Source organism: Seriola aureovittata, chromosome 2 (assembly GCF_021018895.1).
Source record: "Seriola aureovittata isolate HTS-2021-v1 ecotype China chromosome 2, ASM2101889v1, whole genome shotgun sequence".
NCBI classification, from domain to species: Eukaryota; Metazoa; Chordata; class Actinopteri; order Carangiformes; family Carangidae; genus Seriola; species Seriola aureovittata.
The window spans coordinates 8432440-8455395 of NC_079365.1; the positions used below are offsets into that span (position 1 = coordinate 8432440).

The 22956-nt window shown below is 40.1% G+C and overlaps 3 protein-coding genes and 4 non-coding genes across 10 annotated transcripts in view; 5 read left to right on the plus strand and 2 right to left on the minus strand.

Annotated features, from left to right (window-relative positions):
• Positions 1 to 609: 609 nt before the first annotated feature.
• Positions 610 to 6702, plus strand: uba3 (ubiquitin-like modifier activating enzyme 3). Of its 4 annotated transcripts, XM_056365272.1 has the most exons (18): positions 610 to 651; positions 775 to 813; positions 1512 to 1632; positions 2248 to 2328; positions 2428 to 2510; positions 2617 to 2697; positions 2913 to 2956; positions 3374 to 3438; positions 3600 to 3755; positions 3859 to 3961; positions 4157 to 4270; positions 4479 to 4532; positions 4714 to 4750; positions 4857 to 4938; positions 5032 to 5132; positions 5290 to 5353; positions 5925 to 5979; positions 6121 to 6702. In XM_056365272.1, exons 1-18 carry the CDS (start codon positions 632 to 634, stop codon positions 6207 to 6209), a joined length of 1389 nt encoding a protein of 462 aa, XP_056221247.1. In that variant the 5' UTR covers positions 610 to 631; the 3' UTR covers positions 6210 to 6702. The 4 variants fall into 4 exon arrangements, with proteins under 4 accessions (XP_056221247.1, XP_056221255.1, XP_056221265.1 ...); XM_056365280.1 differs by lacking the exon at positions 775 to 813 and having other exon boundaries at positions 617 to 651; XM_056365290.1 differs by lacking the exon at positions 610 to 651 and having other exon boundaries at positions 679 to 813; positions 6108 to 6702.
• Positions 6703 to 7105: 403 nt separating this feature from the next.
• On the plus strand, positions 7106 to 17377 carry tmf1 (TATA element modulatory factor 1). The gene is made up of 17 exons (XM_056402553.1): positions 7106 to 7729; positions 7824 to 9211; positions 9902 to 10005; positions 10390 to 10516; positions 10697 to 10802; positions 11491 to 11633; positions 12092 to 12258; positions 12754 to 12910; positions 13373 to 13465; positions 13560 to 13716; positions 13835 to 14027; positions 15370 to 15439; positions 15523 to 15615; positions 15751 to 15873; positions 15966 to 16124; positions 16383 to 16508; positions 16638 to 17377. The coding sequence occupies exons 1-17, from the start codon at positions 7594 to 7596 to the stop codon at positions 16776 to 16778; spliced, it is 3483 nt and encodes a 1160-aa protein (XP_056258528.1). The 5' UTR covers positions 7106 to 7593; the 3' UTR covers positions 16779 to 17377.
• trnar-acg (transfer RNA arginine (anticodon ACG)) lies at positions 15086 to 15158 on the plus strand. The gene has a single exon. It is a non-coding gene; the product is annotated as a tRNA-Arg (tRNA).
• A 531-nt stretch (positions 17378 to 17908) lies between the features above and the next one.
• The window catches only part of eogt (EGF domain-specific O-linked N-acetylglucosamine (GlcNAc) transferase), a 39639-nt gene continuing 34591 nt past the window's right edge, over positions 17909 to 22956 (plus strand). The window contains exons 1-7 of the mRNA XM_056364984.1: positions 17909 to 17967; positions 19269 to 19521; positions 19785 to 19882; positions 20197 to 20305; positions 20560 to 20654; positions 20760 to 20864; positions 22803 to 22909. Of these exons, the coding sequence (XP_056220959.1) occupies positions 19318 to 19521; positions 19785 to 19882; positions 20197 to 20305; positions 20560 to 20654; positions 20760 to 20864; positions 22803 to 22909 (718 nt within the window). The 5' untranslated portion in view covers positions 17909 to 17967; positions 19269 to 19317. The remainder of the gene's footprint in view (positions 17968 to 19268; positions 19522 to 19784; positions 19883 to 20196; positions 20306 to 20559; positions 20655 to 20759; positions 20865 to 22802; positions 22910 to 22956) is intronic.
• Positions 20987 to 21058, minus strand: trnae-cuc (transfer RNA glutamic acid (anticodon CUC)). Its single transcript has one exon. It is a non-coding gene; the product is annotated as a tRNA-Glu (tRNA).
• trnae-cuc (transfer RNA glutamic acid (anticodon CUC)) lies at positions 21391 to 21462 on the minus strand. Its single transcript has one exon. It is a non-coding gene; the product is annotated as a tRNA-Glu (tRNA).
• Positions 22168 to 22240, plus strand: trnar-acg (transfer RNA arginine (anticodon ACG)). The gene has a single exon. It is a non-coding gene; the product is annotated as a tRNA-Arg (tRNA).

Consider the following 22956-nt stretch of genomic DNA (forward strand, 5'->3'; position numbering starts at 1 on the left):
AGTTTATTCGACTCAAATGGGCCATTTCCTCTCCTGCTGTCTCTCCTTGACTGTTAACTGCTTTTATAGATAATTGCTAAAGTTATAGGACTGAGCCATACAGAGCAAAGCAATTATTGACTAATTACTTGCACAATCAATTATTTAAATTCGCCATTGGTGAATCAACTCCTCCTACATTTTTTACAAAGGCCAGATTAATTTTGCATGAAAAAGAACCAACATTTGGACAAATATGCCAAGACACTGTTTGACCATGAATATTTGATATATATACTATATATGGCCTACTTTACATCGCATGGGCCGCAGCACTCAAAAGTTAAATGCTGCCACCTGTTGGATCTTTGATGTAATCGCCTTTTATTTAGTGGACTGTTCACAATGCTGCGTTCATGACTTTCGGAAATATTGTAACTCAATTTAAACTGTATAGGCGCTAGCTAAAGTAGTTTATATGCCCTTTATCCCCTGTAACCTGGGACTGTATGGTGCAATAGCTCTGGTGGTCCGTTGTTAAACCAGTGCCCGAATCTACCTTTGTCCTGGGTACTATTTTGATTTTACTGGCCAAGAGGACTTGAATTTACTACTGCTAACTCCGACAATGAAAGCAGATAAGTAGCCAAACATGGCGGACACGGATGAGCCGTAAGTAGCTGCCGAAGAAACAAGCAAGAAACACAGTCATTAACTGCCCGAAAGATGCTTTCAAATCTCATTAACCTACGAAAGCACAGCATGAATGAACCTTCTTTTATTCTCTCTTTTTAGGGAGAAGAAAAGAAGGAGAGTAGTGGAGCTGACTGAGAAGTTAGTGATGAATTGGTAGAACTGCCGGAAGGTTTGAGGTTACTAGACAGGAGGAAGGTTAACGTTAGCTAGCTGAGGAAGCTAACCTAATACTGGTTGTAAACAAAACATTAAAGTAGCTAGTCTACGGACAAAACTATTGGCTAGTTGAGCGTGAGTTGCTAACACGTCCGTACAGTGATTGTTTTATAGTATCATTCACCTCTATTCAAAATTAGAGGTATTTACTGTACGTTCTCACTGTTGACATGTTAGCTATTCACCTAGCCTACCAACTGGGAGCTGTCCAGGCAAGAGAGTTGGAAACCTAAATGTCATAGGGTCCCAAACGCCCACTTGTCAGATATGCAATTTTACTACATTTTCATTGAAAGATTAAACGTATTATATCATATGGGTCACATATGTTAGAGAGCAGACGCTTACACGGGGCAGGCATGAAAGCAGAAGATTCTTGAACCTCATAAATTATTGCATGCTCTGCTGTAAACCGTAAATACCGTTACTATGTGAAAATTAATCATTAATCAGAGTACTGAGTTTAGGTCTTGACTGATTTGATTTTTTGCATGCTATCTGTAGACTTTGTGTAACATCAAACCATACAGTATTATGCATGTCATCTACCATTAAATACTCTGAGATTGTCAGAGATGCTGCTGATGACACATCATAAATGTACATATTGTTGTTTTCAGGATGGTGGTGGATGGAGGCAATGGAGGCAGCTGTGAGTGGGATGGGCGATGGAACCATATCAAAAAGTTTCTGGAAAGATCAGGGCCTTTCACGCATCCTGACTTTGAAGCAAGCACAGAGGTAATAATTACATTCTCACTTCTTCCATAATGCAAATTGTGTATTTATTAGAGTGCGACCGATATTGGATTTTTGGGGCTGATGCCGATACTAGGGAGTAAAAATATTCGTTATCGATATATCAGTACTGTTATATATATATATATATATAAACACTTGTGAAAAAGATATGTAATGAAAGCAGGATATTTTACAGTTTAACAATAAACTTTAATGACCTAAATGACATCAGTGCACTGAAACGGTAAACTTAACTGGGAATTAAATAAATATAAAAATAAATAGCCATAAATACAAAACTTAAAAACAAATATGTATATATAATATATATTTATCTCTATTTAACATGAATGAAAACAAAGGATGAAATATACATAAATTGCTGCGTATATAACTTGACTTAACACGTGCATTTCCACTGCATTATTGCTTCTTAATAGAAGTATTCATATTAGCGAATATATGCGCCGATACTGATATATCTGTGATAAGCCGATATTGGCAGATAAAATCGGCTGGCCGATAAATTGGTTGGGCTCTAGTATTTATCATTTGATCTGTCATGTGACATCTTGTATTACTCTAATATGTAATGTCCATCATCTCTCACCACAGTCACTGCAGTTTATGTTAGAAACCTGCAGAATCCTGGTGATTGGTGCTGGTGGTCTTGGATGTGAGCTGCTGAAAGACCTGGTATACTCACTATTATTTTGAATATTTAAAAAATTGTATGTAAGTTTTAATGAATGGTCAACTTGTACTTTTCTTGTTTTCATTTCTCTTGTGGTACAGGCTTTATCAGGCATCCGCAACATCCATGTTGTCGACATGGACACCATTGATGTTTCCAATCTGAATCGCCAGTTCCTTTTCAGGTCAGTACTGTTATGCATTCTGTGTAAAATTTATGACCTGCATTATTAAGTAATGTCATGTTTGAATCAAGTAATTATTTTTCTTTTATTGTGTAATTTTGACCAGACCAAAAGATGTAGGTCGACCCAAGGCGGATGTTGCAGCTGATTTTATTAACAGCCGAATACCTGGATGCTGTGTTGTACCGTATCCTTTTGACAGTGATGCATTGTGTGTCAGTTGTTCAATAAAGATTCTAAAAGCTAGATAAAAATTGAGTTGTTCAAAATGCCAAATCAATAATTCATAATCCAAATGGAAAGAACAATGTAGCCCTGCCATAGTATGTGAAGCATTGTTAAAATTCATAAACTTTTATTTAAAAAATTGCTGAGTGAACTTCTCCTTAATGCTATGTTCAGACATTTTAACAAAATCCAAGACCTGGATGAAACATTCTACAGACGTAAGTATTTTTATGACATTTAATTTCCTACTTGTTGGAAATTGTTGATGGGGGTGTAACAGTACAGACAGTTTATGTTTTGGTTCAATTCATAATACAGGGCTCTAGGTTTGATTCACTGACAATACTTTTCACTATAATAATCAACCTGAGACTAAAAGACAGACTGAAAAGCCATTTCAGCATTTAACAAGACTTCACAGTGGCTGATACATTCCCACTCAGCACTGCTCACCTGGCTAGACAATATGTGTTAAATTATATTGGAATCCTTTTTCAGTTCTGTGATGCTGATGATTTTATATTGTGAAATATTGTTCCACACGATTTTTGTGATGCAGTCTAACCCGTTCCGGTTGGACTGCATCGTTATCAGACATTAGATTTGAATGTATTCCCCTCTCTGTTTTCATCTAGAATTCCACATAATTGTCTGTGGACTGGACTCTGTAGTTGCCAGGAGGTGGATGAATGGTATGCTGGTAAGCTACTCATCTTAATTGCAATCTTTGTTACAGTCCTAATTTTCTTGTTACATTTGCCGAATTTTATGTAGTAATGCTTGTAATTAATCAATGGTAAAGCTGTTGGTTGTTGTGCAAAAAAAGGAAGTTTTGTGCAACCCCTGTGTCTTTCTGTGCAGCTTTCTTTACTGGTGTATGAGGATGGTGTCTTGGATCCAGGTTCCATCATTCCTTTAATTGATGGAGGGACTGAAGGCTTTAAAGGCAATGCCAGAGTCATCCTCCCTGGAATGACTGCCTGCATCGACTGCACCCTTGAGCTTTATCCTCCTCAGGTAAGGTTACATTTTTTTGTAAAAATAATGTTTAAAACCACAGCTTAATCACCTTACAGAAACAGTCCCTGGTCAGTTTTCTAAAATACACCTGTCTTTGTAGATCAACTTCCCCATGTGTACAATAGCCTCCATGCCTCGTTTGCCTGAACATTGCATTGAGTATGTCCGGATGCTGCTGTGGCCCAAAGAGACACCCTTCGGAGGTATGAAATCAGCCTGCGGTTCCAATAATTTCTGTTGAATAATCTTTGTTATATCAAGAATCAACATTAAGTATCACCTGACTTGTAAGACCTATGAACAAAAAAAAGTTAACATTAGTTTTGTGTGTGTGTGTGTGTGTGTGTGCGTGCGTGCGTGCGTGCGTGCGTGCGTGCGTGCGTGCGTGCGTGCATTAGACGGTGTGGCCCTGGATGGAGACGACCCAGAACACATTCAGTGGGTGTATCAGAGATCTCTTGAGAGGGCAGCAGAGTTCAACATAACAGGAGTCACATACAGACTAACCCAGGGTGAGTACATTGCATAAAACACAGCAAGCTGTTTCTGTCCAAATCATTTTTGAAACTTGATATTTTAGTCTGTGTCTGTAAAACATTCTTTCTTTTTGTGCAAAAAAGTTGGAGAAAATTACAACCAACATTTCTTATGGATGTTCACTCTAATCAGCAGAGTTGAGTAAGTAAAGCATATTTTCTATATCCTGTTTGAATGTTGCAGGTGTTGTTAAAAGGATAATCCCTGCTGTAGCTTCTACAAATGCTGTTATTGCTGGTAAGTAACTAAAAGTAAAAACTTGAGTATTTTAGTAGAGACTGGACCTTTGTGAAAGATTTTCATGCCCTACCATATAAGAGTTAATTATTTCCAAACAGTACTGAGCATACTGACTTCCTGTTAACAGAAACTTTGTTTAAAACTTTTAAAAAACTTGTTTCTGCTTTATTTGACCCAGCTGCTTGCGCAACCGAGGTTTTCAAAATAGCATCAAGGTGAGTTTGCTGGCTTTGCTTGGTAGCCATATGCACAAAAGAAATTTTTGTATAAACTGCGCATGCCTTTCACCATTTCTCATGATATTACCTTTTCCATCTGCAGTGCCTATATGCCTCTCAATAACTACATGGTCTTCAATGATGTTGACGGCCTGTACACGTACACTTTTGAGGCAGAACGGAAGGTTTGCCCCTGAAATGCATTTGGCAGTTCATGTTTGCTGCAGTGATCAAGTCACCATTTAGATAAAGTATGTTTATGTTCACTCTTGTTGCAGGAAAACTGTTCAGCCTGCAGCCAAGTACCTCTGGACTTGCACTTTGCTCCATCTTCCAAACTCCAGGAAGTGCTTGACTACCTGACTGAGAGGGCTTCCCTGTAAGTTTGCCTACCTCATTAGAATTTATTACCAATTACTACAGTATAACTAACCTACTCAAGTTCTGCTTACGGCCATACTGTGTTATCTTGCTGTTTGATTTGTAGGTATGTATTATACATTGCCTTCCACAACCAATTATAATTTTTTTTTCAGACAAATGAAATCACCTGCTATAACAGCAACAGTGGAAGGAAAGAACAAAACATTATATTTACAGGTAATAAATCTCTGGTTTCACACTGTTTTGTGTTTTCAGTTCAGTCTCATTGAAGTGTAAATCTGAGGTTTTCGTGGTAATGTGAGGTGTGTCCAAGGGATGCTCGTTTTGAATTTATTTATTTTTCCTGACAGATAGCTGACGCTCATTAACCGATCATTAACTGTTAACTGACAAGATTAAAAGTGATTATTTAGAATAAACGAGTGTTTGTAAACAAAAAACATGTTGAATCCTCCGTCACCGAATGCACTGTATAACCAGCATAATAGCTTCTCCAGTGTAGGAAAATATTAAATAACTTTTTATTCAGCAATAGCAACATGTCAACATGCTGTGGAGTTAGTCTGGTGCACAGTCTGTTAACTGCAAGACCGCCAGCAGTGAATACCCACTCAGATGGTACCTATGTCCCAGGATATTTTAACTGTTTGACTGATAGGTCAACATTCTTATTGTAGGTTAACGGTTAAGCGATTAATATTGAACAATATTAGTGTGTCCTGACGAAATTAGACAATCTTACAAGTTTTAGTTTGAGCTTAAGTTCATTTGGTATTTTGTTTTACAGTCTGTCGCTTCTATTGAACAGAGGACTCGACCAAATCTCTCCAAAACTCTGAAAGGTGAGATACTTTATTTATACTGAATATGTTTCCTAGAAATGGCACAGCATAGACTTTGAAGTTGTCAGAATACAATGAATGTATGAATGAATGCATTGTGAATATTCTGACTCCGTTATGTAATGAAGATTTTTTTTCCAGAGCTAGGGCTGACTGATGGACAAGAGCTGGCTGTAGCTGATGTCACCACACCACAGACCATGTTGTTCAGACTTTGCTTTACCTCATAGGAAGAACTCAAGCACTCCCACGACCAGCTGATGTCATTTGTGTTTCTTGGCCAACTATGACTGGATGCAGAATGTTGAAAATGGCCTAAAAACTGGAGCAGTTTACAGTGTATTCAGTCACAGTATAAATGATAATACATTAGCTAATTTTATTGTTTTAATGTACTTATTGACTAAAGTTAATGTTTTGCACTGAAAAGCCAAATCATAGTTCACACCTTGTCATGTTTTGGTGGTACAGCATCTGCAGGTGTTAGGGATTTCTGCATTAATGTGCTATCTGCACTACAACTTAAAGTGTGCTCTGTGCAAACAAAGAGACAACCAGTGGTTACTTTGGAAAATATTATTCTGTACTTCTGTTCTGGTTTTCAATATTTTCAATATTTATTTATTCCAACACATTTTTTAGTTGCAGTAACCACTGAAGTGACAATGAAGAGACACTGATAATGATGTGTGAACTGGAATAAAATGTTTTTTTTCTTACATAGCACTGTTTCTGTTCTCTTTATCTGCCATGTGATTGTGAGAGTGAAATAATATTCAGTATAAATGGACTGAGAGGCCTTTCTATATGAGATACACTTAGAAACCGTTACATGTATCAACACAGACTGAGCATTTAATTTGCAAGGTGTGGGCTGACTTACAAAAGCAAAGCCTCAAGCATAACATATTGAACTAATACTATGTACGCACTGCAGTTGTGAAGAATAGTTTTATATTATTATTATTATCATTATTATTATTATTATTATTTAATTAAACTCTTAAAAACGTAGGCGTATGGGGTTCTGGAGGATCTCCCTCTGCTGACCAGACTTCCCCAGCATTCCAGGCTCAGTCATACCGGATCATGACGTCATGGTGCTACGTGGAAAGGAAGTGGCGAGCAGGCTAATGCTAGCTGGGCTACAAGTTGAGCGCGACCAAAACAAACGATGACGGCCGAGCAAGTGAGCCGAAAAAGGCTTGGAATGGATTTTCCTTGGTAGTACTGGCAGCGTTTTTGATGCAGAATAAGAGATGTCTCTGTTTCTACATGAGTGACTGGCGTAGATTATATGATTTTTACGTGCCAAATGGTTTTGCGAACTGTAACTGTATCTGGATTGGTGCTGTCTCTGTACACCAGCGTTATGCGTTGGCTAACTTACAGCTTTGCTAGCTAGGTAGGTGATCGCTAGCTGTCAACACAGCTTTTCTGGACAGAACAAAACTTGAAATAGCTAAATATTGTTCACACCAGGTTAAAGCTGACAACGAAAAATGTCAGAGGACAGATAAAGTGACTGGGCTTTGTGTGACAACGCCAGTTTCCTTGCAAGAACCGTGTAACGATTTCTGAATTTGGTGGTTGCTAGCTAAATTATTAGTCAAAATGAGTTGGTTCAACGCATCTCACCTGTCCAGCTTCGCTAAACAAGCGTTAACGACAGCTCAGAAGTCAATCGACCGTGTTCTGGACATCAAAGAGGAGGACCAATGGGGTGACACAACTGTGATGCCCTACGATGGTAAGTAATGGGGTGGTACACTGTTGTCATAATCTTATTTTGGATCACTGCTACAACCACTTCATAGATTAAAAATATTGTCTGTTGTTGTCAGATGTTACATTACCTGGGAAGCTGTCATTAAGTGGAGGATGGGGGATGACGCAGTGGGAAGCACCCCCCGAGGAAAAGACCACCACTCCTCCTCCCTCCTCAGAGGCCATCACTACTCCTGTCACCCGCACTGTTGTGGATGAATCAGAAAACTTTTTTAGTGCCTTTCTGTCACCTGTAGATGTACAAGGTGTCACCCAAAGCCAGGTAGTGTCTGTACCCCCTGCTAAGTCCCAAAGGCGGCGTCAGGAGAAGGAGAAGAAAAACAAAGAGGCTGTGATCCTAAAAGACGTGGAGACTCAAAAGTCAGCACCTGCTGATAACATTCATAAGAATCAAACAGTTGCTGAGAGCCAGCCAGTGGAGTCTGAGCCTTCACCAGCAGCACCTTATCAAGACACTATCCTCTTGCATCCTGTGTCTCCTGTTTCTTCTTCCAACGATCTGAATTGTAACCCTGACAGCAAATTGAGTAGCGTAAAAAAAAATGTTGGCTCAACAGTTAATTCAGAATCAAAAACAGAGCAATCACAGACATCATCAGAACACCAGGTTGAGCAGGATACCACTGACTCCTCTGAACCTTCTGCTGTCACATCTGAACCGAAGAGCTCTACCCCTTCTGATTCTGCACCCTCCCCATCCTCTAAAGAAGTACTCCTAGAACATAAAGACTCAAAGGTGGAGGACCGTCAAAATGATACCCCCTCCCCTCCAGTAAGCGCCTTCTCCTCAGGAACCTCTACCACCAGTGACATTGAAGTGCTCGACCATGAGAGTGTATTGAGTGAGAGCTCAGCCAGCTCCAGACAAGAAACAGGTGAGGGTAAGGCTGGCCTTCACTTAATGCAGGGCTCTTTCCAGCTTCTCACTGCCTCCACCTGTGGAGATTTCCCCCGCCTGGAGGACTACCCCAAACTCACGGAGAGCTGCGGTTCCTCCTCAGATGCATTTGAACGCATTGATTCATTCAGTGTGCAATCACTGGATAGCCGGAGTGTCAGTGAGGTTAACTCAGATGATGAGATCCCTGGCAGTCGGACACTAGCGTCTGTCACTGCAGGTCCGGCTCCTCTAACGGTGTCGTCAGCTGTATGTCAGAAGCAGGAAGACGGTGTGGTGGAGAAGGTAGGAGAGGAGGGAGAGGAGGAAGAAGAGGCATTCACTGAAACAATGAGGGAGCAGTCACTGGATGAGATGGAGGAGAGTGGGCGGAGTGCGACACCTGTGAATAGTGAGCAACCTGAAGAGTTGATAGAGCAGGAACAGGAATCTGAGGCTAATGTCACATTATCTGATCCCTCCACCAACACTGAAGAACAGATCACTCCTCCAATCACAGAAGAAATGAAAAGTGTCTCAACAGTTCAGATACTGGAGCTTCAAAAGGTAACAACTTGCATTGAATTCCTATGTATCTGGTTTAATCAGTTGTAAAGATTTGTTTTATGCAAATATTGTATGCCTTTTATGTGTTTTCAGTACGGGCAGTAGTTGGTCATAGGGATGTCAAATTCTGCAAAATTTAAGTTTACAAATTCTATGTATCCGTGTGGATCACAGTGACTACACTAGGCTTTTTGTTCAACTCCAAAACATCCTACCTCCAGAACATAGCTTTGCAGCACTTGGTAAATAAATATGAGGGATTGAAGAAAAGCTGTTTATCTGATCAAGAGTAATTACCTGATAATTAACTTAATAATTTGTAACTCTGTAGTAATCACAAAGAAACATTTAAAATGTAACAACTAATACTTTCAAACTCAACTCACGATTTTGCCTTGTACAGAGGGAGATTGTCTTTAATCTGAATTTTCCCATGTTGTCCAAGACCATTCAACAGGCATGTATTTCAAAATATCTGCTAGTAAATAGTGTATTCAGAACTTATGTTTGCTCAAATATTCCCCGCAAAGTCCCAGAATTTGTTTGGCTATGTGAACAAGGCAATTGTAAAAATCACACAGTGTATTTAAACACTGCTTCACTGCTTTTCTCATGAGTAAATTTGATATTTTCAGGCTTTTCTGTGCAACTGCTGTTGTAAACATGAGGAATGTTGTGGACATGTTGCAGGTGATTGATGAGCTGTCAGGCCGCCTGGAGAAGAGAGAGTCTCAGCTGCTAGCAGTCAGCAAAGACAAGGCCGGGCTGGAGGAGGAGTGTGACAATCTCAAAGAGTGAGTATATGCCACACGCAGCTGATCTTGATAAGGAAGTCGTTTTGACCAATGTTCTTGCTGATATTTACTTCAGGCGAGGCTTTGCCAACATAAGATCACTGTGGATTAAACATTTACAAAATGATTATTGTTGTTTTATGTGAAAAACAAACAGCTAAGCTACTATAAAGCTTTAAATGGTCACATTAAATACCTTTTATGTACTTATGTAATTATTAAAACTACAATATAGATATACTGGCAAAATGTTGTGGTGTTTTCTTGAAGTAGCTCTGCTTGTTGAATGCTTAAAATAATCTACTTGTGCAGATCGTCTTGGCCTAGAGGCTGTATATATTTTGACTATGAGCTCTTTCACTAATTAGTCTGTTCATCCTCCAGTGAAGTGATAAGCCTCAAGGAGGAGAGCTCCACTGTTCAGTCCCTGAAGGATGAGTTCACCCAGCGCATAGCAGATGCAGAGAGAAAGGCTCAGTTGGCCTGCAAAGAGAGAGATATAGCGAAGAAGGTAACTCTCAAATTAGTGATCAGTGGCTCTACTTTCTCCATCTCCCATTAAACAAGTTGATAAACCAAGAGCTACAAAAGCAGTTTTAGATTAGAACCCAAATCCATATATTATGATGTTCAAATCCAAAATCAAACATGTCCAAAGTTTCTGTGTCAAAGATATTTTTCTGTGCTACAGGAGATAAAGGGCTTGCGAGAAGAGCTCTCTACAAGGCTGAACTCCAGTGACACAATGGAGATCATCAAAGAGAAAGAGGAGCAGATCAGGGGTCTACTGGAAGAGGGTAAGATACATTCACAGCGCAAACTATTACTCACCAACCCACTCGCCACCTGTTCAGTCTAAAAAGGCTGCACACTCTATGTGAACATAGAGGCAGGTGTTGACTCGAACTTGAATTATACTGCAGCTGCTTATACTGTCTCCAATTTCACAAAAAGTTGCTCAAGTAGCACAAGAGGTGTTGAATGAAGAGTGTGCTTGCCAAAAAAATATAAATGCATTTACCACCTGGATATAAACCTGTCAAAAGGTGAGCTTGCCCACATTAACTGTGTCCTAGCATACTTCGGTTATTATTTTTTATTTGGTAAATGCGGGACAATTTGCATTTTATAGCTTTGTTTCACAAAAAGGTTGCAGTTTTCTAAAGTGATTGAAAATGTGTAAAAAGAGAGATCCTTCACAGATGTGTATTTTATGGTGGGACAGCCCTAAGCACTAGAAGATTTGTCTGGAAATGTTTGATTAATGGAGTTAATGGATGGAAACCATAATTTCAAAGATATGGCAAATGATTTACTTGGGCTCAAACATCCTGCGTACATCAGTCTTGATGTAGAAGAGTGTGGATGTTTAAAATAATATCTGGAGCCTTTATACCACTGAAATACTGCTCAGACGTGGTGGGTTTTGTCTCAGCATCTGTTTATAACTTTACCTAAGTAGGTGTTTATTTATCGCACTTTAAGGTGAAAAGTTGTCCAAGCAGCAGCTGCAGCACAGCAACATCATCAAGAAGCTGCGTGTGAAGGAGAAGGAAAGCGACACAAAAATAATCAAGCAGCAGAAGAAAATCAAGGAGCAGGAGGAAGAGCTCAGGCACCTGCAGCAGGTCAGAATTCAGTCCTGATGGTCATTTGAAGAATTATGGCAGACTTGCAGGTTTAACATAATGATGGCTGTAGTGTGCTGGATCATGTCATATTTAGTTAAAGTTTTTAGTGTATCACAAGCTGTGTCAAAAAACAACAACATCTCTTGATAATACTCAACTTGTTAGTAAAGACATGATGAAACACCTTGTTCCCTTGCGATGTCCTGTATATAGTACAGGAAAGCTGAAGAATATATGGCCTTTAAATGTTGTATATCTACATATTTATTATTTGTTTACCTCTGTTTGTTACCGTGTTCTCTTTGTCGTTCATCATATGAACCAGTGTAAAACATGACTTGTTTTTCCTCAAAGAGTTGGACTCAATTACTGTCATGATTAGATAAAATATTATTGTAATTGAATGCAATTAGTATAATTATGGCAACCATTCTGCCCATTTTTTATATGTTTAGGTTCTGGATGGGAAGGAGGAGGTGGAGAAACAGCACAGGGAAAACATCAAGAAGCTGAACGCTGTGGTGGAGCGGCAGGAGAAAGAGCTGAGCAGGCTGCAGTCAGACTCTGAGGAGCTGCAGGAGAAAAACAGAAGCCTACAGGCCGCTCTGGACAACTCTTACAAGTAAATACTGCCACACCCTGCTGTTAATACTGAATACTGAGAACTACAGCTCTTACTGTAAATATATTCCATCCAGCTGGCTATTATATTCTTCTATGGTTGAGTATACATACAGCACAGTGTTTGGAAAGTGACACATTCATTGTGTGGCACTCCAGTTTATTGAATTTGAAAGGAAACAATGAAACTGAAGATAAATTGTTAGCTTCCACCTTTATTTTGAGGGTTCATTGGGTGTAGTGTAGGAAGTGTGGGAATTGTTAACATTGTTGTACATAGTTCCCCAGTTATAAGGGAACAGAAAGTAGTTGGAAAAATTAACATGTTCTTAAATAATATTTTATATAAATACCCCGTAGTCATTGTTTCATTTCAAATCCAGTGTGCTGGAGTACAGAGCCAAAGCAGTAAAGAATGCTTCACTGTTCATGTACTCGCTGACTACACTGTAATAGGGTCATGATGTTAATGGTCTTCTTCAACAACTGTTGCCAGGGAGCTGGCAGAACTCCACAAGGCGAATGCCAGCAGAGCCAGCGTGGCTGAAGAAGCAGCTCTGAGCAGGGAAACGCAGGCCAAGGAGCAGCTGAGTCTGGCTCTGGAGAAAGCCCAGGAGGAGGCCAGGATGCAACAGGAGGTCCTGGCCAACCAGGTAAGACATGCTCAAGATGTAGAAACACACCATGGAACAGTTTGTTTGCTGGATTAGTGCTGCGTGAGGGACACAGCAAACTGTATACTGAACAAGTTCATGCAACATGTACAGCAGGCTTTGGTTTAGAGTCAGTAAACCTCAATCCCCAATGTGAGTCACTACTGCAGCTATGATTTGTAACTGATTTCTTGCTGTGGGGCTGAAGGTACTGCATCCTCAGGGATCCTTAGTTGAATTTCTTACAGCATATGCATACGTTTCTTTTTATTTTTTGCACACTAATTTTCAATAATATTTTATATTAATAAATTATTTCATTTACACATAAATGAAACAAAGCTGGTACTGCCTGCATTAATTGTTCTGCCATTTCTCAATTTTGTGCACTTGCTAAGTACCTCCTCACTGCCAAGTTTAACTGTACATTACCTCATCAACTCTTTCTAATGTTGTCCACAGGTGGCTGACCTGAGACTGGCTCTGCAGAGGGCTGAGCAACAGCAGGCAAGGAAAGAAGATTATTTGAGGGAGGAGATCAGTGAGCTTCAGCAGGTAACTTCATATGCTTGATCTATTGTGTCCAGCCAAGCTAATTGCGACAGGGCAGGAATTGTTTGATGTACGCCATATTTTTTATTTTCTACAGAGGCTCCAGGAGGCAGAGACGAGGAACCAAGAGCTCAGTCAGAGTGTTACCTCGGCAACACGGCCCCTTCTGCGACAGATTGAGAACTTACAGGCCTCATTGGGCGGACAAACAGCATCCTGGGAAAAACTGGAGAAGAACATCTCTGATAGGCTCGGTAAGAGGCAGGAGTTTAACTGTATGTGTAAAACAATCGCCATGACAGTACCGTACAAAGCAGGTAAAAATCTTAACCTCTTTTTATTCTCCCTTCAATCCCCTTTACTTTTCAACAGCTGATGCCCAGGCACAGCTGGCTGTTGCTGTGGAGAAGGAGCGTTCAGCAACGGAGGAACTGTTGTCCATCAAGTCCCAGCTGGCTTCCCTGGAGTCCCAGAATTCCTTGCTCCGCCAGGAGAAAGCCCGCCACCTGGCACAACTGGAGGCTGAGAAGAACAAGAGAGAGAAACTGGAGGATGAGAGCAGCAGGTAATGAATTATAACTTAAAACTCAGGCCTACAGAGTTTAGTGATGGTGTATATCCGTCCATCAACCAGTCACCAATACATATACTCTCTGTTCTCTATGTATTTATGTGTATAACCGTGGAATGTGGGATAGATGGGTTGTGTTGCTTGTTTAGCAGCTTAAGCCAAGAGATTCATTTAACTTTGCTGTCCGGAGCTTTTTTGCTTTGCAGTCATTTTGTACAATGTATGGATGAATGAGAGCATCATCGGATGGTTAAAAATGCAGGTTTTCCCAAGCTGCATCAGAGAAGCTTCAAGTAGCACATTTCCCTGACTGGGAATTGAACTCAGACTGCAGTGGTGAGAGTGCTGAATCCTTCCCACAATACCACTGAGAGTGCATTGTAGATGAGATGGATGCTGTATGAGTAAGTGCTGTATGATGAAAATAGAAGAATTGATGTCTTCTCAAGTTTTTCTCTAAAACAGTGGTGTTCTTGTCTGCAGTTGGTGTAATTTTAATGCCACCACCTGCAGTTTCTGCGTTGTCTGCCTCGTCTCAGTAAAGCCTTGAGGGAATTTCTTCAAATTTGGCACAAACATTTACTTGGACTCAAGGATGAAGTGATTCAATTTAAGTGGTAAAAAGGTAACATATCTTGATCACAAAACCACAGTCTGTTGATTATGTGTGATCCTGGATTTAAAAGTCACAATTGTTGTCCCACTACTTTGTTAAGAGAAAGGGTGAGAGAAGACTTGTGGCCCAAAAGAATACTGCATTAGACCTGTACCAAACAGCTATGGCTGGGGGTTTTTAGACACGTGAAGAAAACACTGGCAATGTTTTTCAGACTGTGGAAGTTGTCTGAAACATCTACTCACTACATCTCCCCTTGTAATGCTAATGCCTCCACGAGAGTGTTTTTGTTTAACAACAAAGCCATTTGTGAGTCAGAGTATGAAGCAGAGGTTGGCGGAGCCACCCTCCCCCCTCCAAGGGGAACTACTCATGCTTGTGCACATGGCTGTATGTGACAGCAGTATCTTTTGTGAGAAAGTGACCTGTTGTCATGGGGCCAGTGGCGCAATGGATAACGCGTCTGACTACGGATCAGAAGATTCTAGGTTCGACTCCTGGCTGGCTCGGAACACTTTTATCTCATTATGATAGGTGTCTGCATATAGTGCACTTTGCAGACATCATGTGACACAGAGGAAAAAAATAGAGAATTGTCTCTATGTTTTACACTGTTATGCTTTTATTTGATTAAGCCTGTCAGAGAGGTATTATGTTAGTTTTGAATCTTTAATGCTGTTGATTGTTTGCAGTGATGTCTTGCTTTTTATCTCAATGTAGGGAGCATGTTGAATTGGAAAATCTGCGAGGAGAACACAGTCGAATGCTGGACGAGGCCAAGAAGGAAAAGGTATCATAATGCTCTCTCCTACTGTTGTTGTTATCCTCTATGAAACATCTTCTTTATGTGCACATTTTTGTTTTTTCTACCAGCTGCTGTTGACCAATCAGCTAGAAATGGAGAAGATGAAGGTGGAGCAAGAGAAGAAGAAAAGCTACTTGGCACAAGAGGCACTCAAGGAAAAGGTTTAGGAGGACTTTAGAAATTATTTTCATCAACTATTATCTTTAGTCTATTTCATTTAGTCAGCAGTTCTCAATTTAAACAGGGAAGATGTTTTAATTTTTTTTTCTAATAGTTGTGAAATGATTCCCTATCAGGAGCGGAAGGCTATGACCCACTCTGTAGGAGAGCCCGCAGCGTCTTCCACACCCTCCCTGTCCCGCTCCAGCTCCATCAGTGGTGTGGACAATGCTGGTCTGCACACCCCTATTCTTTCCCAGGTACACACTCTGGAAATGTTAAACTCGAGAAATGAAGTTGAGTTTGTACACACTTGGATTTGTGTAGGTTATTTGGTTTTATTCTTCCCCAGGATGACTCTTTAGACCACTCACTGGGCACCATGACCATGTCTGTGTCGATGAGTGGGACCAACCTGTACGAGGCTGCCAGGCTGTCTGGGGGGTCGAGCATCATAGAGAACCTCCAGTCTCAGCTCAAACTAAGAGAAGGAGAGATAGCTCAGCTGCAGGTAGCAATTCAGAACAATGTTGCACAAAACTACTGAAAACTGTATTCACAAGTTTGATGGTTCTGCTGCATGTCAGCCACACCTGCCTGCGGATTTTCTCACAATTTAAAAAAAAAAAAAAAAAAGAATTTAAAAGTGAAAAAAGTGTCAACTCCAAAACATGATAGAAAAAAAAATTGTCAACTCCTGTACTCAAAGCCAGTAATGGTATGTACCGGTGGTTTTCAAAACCCTTTTTCTTTCCTTCTGCTGTTGCAGCTTGAAATCTCTAGTCTGGAGAGGAGTCGCTCTGTGATGGCGGAGGAGCTGGTCCGACTGACTAATCAAAATGACGAGATGGAGGAGAAGGTGAAGGAGATCCCCAAGTTGAAAATTCAGCTCAAGGTGAGAGCTATAAATCTTGGGTGTAGTCTCAGAGATCAGAGAAGATGTTTTATTCTAACTATTAAACTCTTCAGAAGCACTGTGTCAGCAGAGGTTTCTTCTTCTTACTTGTGTGATTGTGCATATCAGGATCTGGAGCAAAGGCACAACACCATCCTGCAGATGTATGGAGAAAAGGCTGAAGAGGCGGAGGAGCTGAGATTGGACCTTGAAGATGTGAAGAACATGTACAAAACCCAGATTGATGAACTGCTGCAGAACCAGAAATAAACCGTTTTTACTGCACTGTTACATCTGGGACACTCACAAGCAAATCATTTGGCCATCTTAGCCAGAAACACATTCACAGAAAAGATAGGACATAAGATTTAAGTTTAATCACTTTGTCAAAATAAAATTCATTTATCTTTATCTATTATTTTATTTTAATGAATTATAATATACTCTATTTAAGTGGGGTGGTGGGATTACACATAACATACACTGCATTATTACAGAATCAGTATGAAGGATAGCCACAGTTTGTGATTCAGGTGTCCATTTGAAATCTTTGGGCGTTAGTACAAACTTTGCTTTAGACAAAATTTCTCATGATTGAACCTTTGACATAGTATTGTATAGACAGTTTATAACTGTAGGTTGAAGGTTTTTGCACTATACAAAGTCATCCTTGTTTATTTCTTGAGGCATATTCAGAATGGTTTAAGAAATATATAAAAAATTGTACAGAGAAATGTATGTATTCTTAACTCCTTATAAATCACACAATTTGGTGTAGACCTGAGAGTAGTCTGTGATTGGAATCCCAAAAATGGGATTTTAAATTATATAAATATGTAAATGAATAAACATTTATTTGGGTGGTGAAACTACTGTCATTCGTACTTTAAATTGTTTGGAATCCCATATTGAATGTCAGCGTCTTCATGGCATTCACACAAAATACTACATTATCTCAATGCTACATACACATACTTTCTCAAATAAATTTCCATGTTCTGAACAATTCCATACAGTTGTCCAATCTTTATCTTATATTTGACCCACAGTCAGACAGACATACATTTTATTAAAACTGACATTTTATACTGTTTGTGAAACATACACTACATAACCTATTGCCTTCCAAAATTGTGAAGAACAGGTGTGCTTCTTTTTAGGAGAGACATTTAATCAGATTTAGATCTGTAAAAATGTAAAACTTTTTGATACTGGATTTTACCATTTAATGGTAAGTTTGTCTTCTATTTTCTGACTCCAGCCTATTATCTAATTAATAGATACTGTTTCTTGTTTTGATGTTACCCTTTAGTTGACAGTATTTAGGCTGGAGTGTGGTACACAGCGCCACCCTGTGCCTGTTAATGCACACGACATGCCGGTATAAGGTTTCCGGTGTTATGGCGACCACCGGTAACATCATCGCTTCAGTTTGGAGAGTAGCAGGCTGTGCGTACAGGTAACCCGTCTCTCACACAAACTCATACGAATCTTAAATAGACGACTATTGCCAGTGCAAATTTTTGTACCACAAAAGTGTTGAATATTGTTTCCTGTCCGGTTCTTTTGCTCCATATCGGCACTGCATAAATTACTGTTAAGGGGTCTTGGCTTTGTCAAGAACTAACGCTACATGTTAGCCAATACGTAAATATTTCACACATTAGCCTCCAATAATTTGATTTTCATATACTTTATACCGTTAAAAAATAGTAAGTAATGCGTCATTACTTTTGCAGCTCCTCAGTCTTAACATTTATCTAACGTGCCTGTGCAGTCACTGAGTTTCTGGTCGGTTGCAACGTTAACGTTATCTTAAACTAACTAATGTTAAGCTAGCTAAAAGTTTGATAGTCTCATAACACAGTTAAGCTAATTAGCTGGCTAAAATGAAGTTTGCTTCTTTGAGATCTCATTAGCGACAAAAGACATGGATATAAAATCAGGGGACACATTTTCTACAGCTTTTAAAAAATCAGAAACAACCATCTGCCTTATATTAACACTTAAATTAAACCTGTTCCAAAAAATGCCATCATAAAGTTTTGTGAACATCGCCAGCGCCGTGAATTCACAGCTTTACTCTCTGAGACATTCGTGAGATTTGACAGTTTAATGCAGCACGGTAGTTTTTACGTCCACAGCCGACTGTTAGACTAATTTCACTGATACTTTACTCCCTCTAAGTTAATTCCGTGAGAATGCGTAATTAGTGACTGGCCATACATTTACCAGCTTTTGTCACCAAAATCTGCAAAATAGACTTTATAGAGAGAATAGAGTTTACTTATTTTGGTAAATCCAGAAACATCAATCTCTGATCCTTCAGATGTGAAACTGTTCAGGAGCCATTGTTAAACAGCACATTGTGGTTAGAGCATCAGCAAAAGTCACACTGTTCATCAGTCGTCGATTTTTGTGAGTGAAAAATGCCTTTGGCTAAAGGCTTTGTAAGCACATTCATGCTTGAGACTTTAACGAGTTAGCCACCTGGAGCTGTGTTGGTCACATTATTAAGAGCCCAGGACTTTTCATGTGCCCCTCCAATCTCATTTGTGATTACTCAGACAACAGTCGGAAAAAGGTCAGTAATACTTCCTGCAACAGGACCTCTCCTTATGTGGAGCTCAGATCCGCTTGGAACTATGCTCCCACACACTTGCTTGTGCCCACATGCTTGTATACTGTGGTGTTAGACTTTTAACCAAGATTACAGAGTGCTAGTCTGAGTCTGAATCTCTGTCTCACCCCTTCTCACAGAGGGCTGTGAAGAGAGGCAGCTATCTCACATGTCTATGTAATTCTGACTATGCTGCTCTTGGTAGCACTGGGCATAGTTTTTTCTTCCACTGTGGTCACCACTGAGAAGGCTGCAAACACCAACCACAAACCACCAGCACCGCTCCTCAACTTCAGCAGGATCTCCCTGCCGCCGGAGCACATACCCTACTTCCTCTACAGCAACAAGAGGGTCGCCAAGCAATGTAGTCTGGACCCACTCTGCCCTTTTAAAGTAAGATATGCACTCTGTCAACTTTTCACTGTTCAGATGTTTTTTCAGTGCAGAATGGCAGCATGTTAGTTACAGTAGTTTCTTTGAGTTTTGCTGTGTTGTGAAGGAAAGCTCCAAAAACTTTACTGTCAAGTGCCATAAGATTTAGATTATGATTGTGTCACACCACTATATAAAGCTTCTTGTCTCGCTTGTTCTCTCTCTCACTCTCTCTCCCTCTCACACCACACACACACACATTTTCACACTTGTTTTTACAACAGGATGCACTGGATTTGTTTGCCTGTTGGGGTTACGAGAAGAACTGTGATCCAGGGAAGCGCTTTAGCTATCCAGTGTGTACCAAAGCTGACTCTGGATGGTACTGCTCCTCACATCACATTCTAACACACTTCATGTTCTCACTCTTTTGTCCTAAGTGGTATAATGCAATACAGTTTACATAATTTACTTCCCACATTCTTACTGCAGCCATCTGTGATGTGTCAGATGCTCAGCAATCTTAAGTATCACAAATAAAAGTGCTCTTTTATGCATGGGTATTGAATTTACTGTACCACTGTCTCCAACTGTCTTTCCAGAATAAAAGTGTGCTCATTTACAGCATGCATCATTGATGAGCCATTCTGGTTTTGGCTTTGCTGATTTGCCTACAGTAAATCTCTGATCTGTTAGGACTCGTTCACTGGAGGCAGCCCAGGAGCTTTTCTGGAAGCAGGCTGATTTTGGCTATGTCAAAGAGCGTCTCTCTGAGCTCAAAACACTCTGCAAGGCCAGCAAGCCAGTAAGTCTGCTCATTTCCTTAGTTCCCACGGCCTACTGAGTCAACAGGAAGAAACAACAGGTAGAAAGAGACACAATGTTAAGGAGACAATAGGCTTGATTTTCTTAGGACATGATTTTCAGTTCAAAAGCAGTAGTATACAGAGCATATAATATAGACACCACTCTCACAAACTCCAAGATCCGTTTTTTTAGTTTATTAGTTTATTAATAGTACTTGAATACTGAGTAGTTCAAATTTTTTATATTTTTCAGGGGGACTCATCATTAAAATGCAGTAGCCACACTAGATTCTGTAAGGCAACTAACCTTTATCTGGACTTGCGGAAGACACGCAGAAGTCATGAGAGGTCAGTACAATTCAAATTACAATACAATTCAAATATCCTTCAAAAAAGCATGACCCTGATTCTGATGAGAAAGTGCCTTGGAACCTACCCATTTTTATTCTGCAGATACATGGAGGACTTCATTCAGAAGGGTGAGATTGGTGGTCATTGCAGACTGAACAAACGAGCGCTTGCTGCCGAGGGAGAGCACAAGAGCCCCTTGCAGTCTTGGTGAGGCAGGACACACACATTCACACACTCAGTTTGCGAGCTTTAGCCAAAGACTATGGCATGATCTCCTGGGAATTTGAGAAAACATGGGTTTATGGTTACTAAAAGAGTCCAAAAAGTGATTCCCTGACAGGGAATCGAACCCCGGCCGCAGCGGTGAGAGCGCCAAATCCTAACCACTAGACCACCAGGGAGTTGATAATAAATATTTTTGAACCGATTTTGTTATATATTACAGGCTTTTACTCATGGCCTGTATTATTCAGTAAGTAAGCAGATATTCATTGACCGGGAATCGAACCAGGCCACGGTGCTGGGAGTGCCAAATCCTACCCAACATTCTCACAAATTCCTTACTTGTCATTGCAGATATGGTCAGGACAGATTTTTTTGGTAAGGCTAGTGACCTTTTATTTGGATTTAGCCTTTTGTTTAAATTAAAACTCACTTACAGCATATTTTGGCACCTACCTGCAAGTAATAAGCTTTTATTCACGGCTTATATTATTCAGTAAGTAAAGGGATGTTCCCTGACCGGGAATCGAACCCGGGCCGCGGCGGTGAGAGCGCCGAATCCTAGCCACTAGACCATCAGGGAGCTGATGCATATCAAGATGAGTGTACAGCTGTATTTGGATGAATTCCTATGGGAGTCCTTATATACACTTTGATAGGTTTAAGTTAATTAGCCAATCCTAGCCACTAGACCACCAGGGAGTTAATGATAAGTGACGGTTTTTCCATTGTATCACAACCATCTATAGGTTACATGTACATGGTTTATGCGTCCATATAAGGTTGATTTGTAAATTGATTGTTAATGGTCCGGACTGTATGATCTGCATGTACACCCCTCTATCTTCCTTGATTTTGTGAATTCAACTGAGAATGGCAAGTGCTGAAACATGACTGCAAATAGATAGAAAAGACATAATTTCAGTATGACTTTACTGTGCAGGCCCCCTGTGTACTGCTGATATTGTTTTCCACCCTGGTAAAGAACAGGCATTTGTAGGTTTTAATCTAGGCATTAGTGGCTTTCTTGCATTTACAGCATGCATCAAGTTTACTTTGAGTCAGACCAACTGTTCCAGACACAAAAACATGTAGAGCGAGCTATAAGAGCTAAGAACAACAGGCTGTCACCAGGAGTAGTAGTCCTCCTCACTGATCATGTATCTTAAAGCAGTGGAAAACACAATGCAGTGCCCAAAGGGGAGGGTGAGACGGGACCAGTCAGAAATGTGGGGAGGGGGGGTGGAGTTTGTGCTTGTGTTTTGTTAAAACCATGTGCTGTGGCAGTGGGCCAGTGGCGCAATGGATAACGCGTCTGACTACGGATCAGAAGATTCTAGGTTCGACTCCTGGCTGGCTCGCTTCACATTTTACATTATTAGTAGAAAGAATTATATGCAGTTACTACAATAGTCATATACCGAGTCAGCAAATTTGACTGTCTGTGTAAAGTAGTGCCCATTATATGCATCTAATATAGAAATTTGTTGTATTATGTCTTATTGTCATTTTAAGACATGTTATATTATTAATTGTAATAGCATGACATTAATAATGACAGTAAATTATTGCATTTGTAATTATTCAACCTCCATACTCTGTAAACTGTTCAGACCAACATTAGCCTTGTATCAAAAAGCTGTTGTGTGTCTTGACACAGCCTTATACACTTGACAGCTGGACCTTTCCTAATCTTCTGGATTTGCCTCACCACTCTAAACTACTCAAACAATCCTGTCTGTGACCTGTCTATAGCACCCTAACCCTATATAGCATTGAACCAAAAGGAAAATGGGCACTCACCAAGCCCAATGCTCTTCGAAGTCAAATCACTTTTTTTTGTAATGCTTGTTATTTCCATGGTGTGCTACCTGTACATTTCTATTTATATTACGACATTGATGTGATGTGCTGTTTTTGTAGGTATGCTGAGCTGCAGACATACACAGAGCTGGACTTTCATCCCATAGAGGATGGACACTGTGAAATCATCATCGAAAAACCCACCATTTTTATGAAACTGGATGCTGGTAAGTAACAACGATTTACGTGACTCAGTTTAAAAAATCTAAATAAG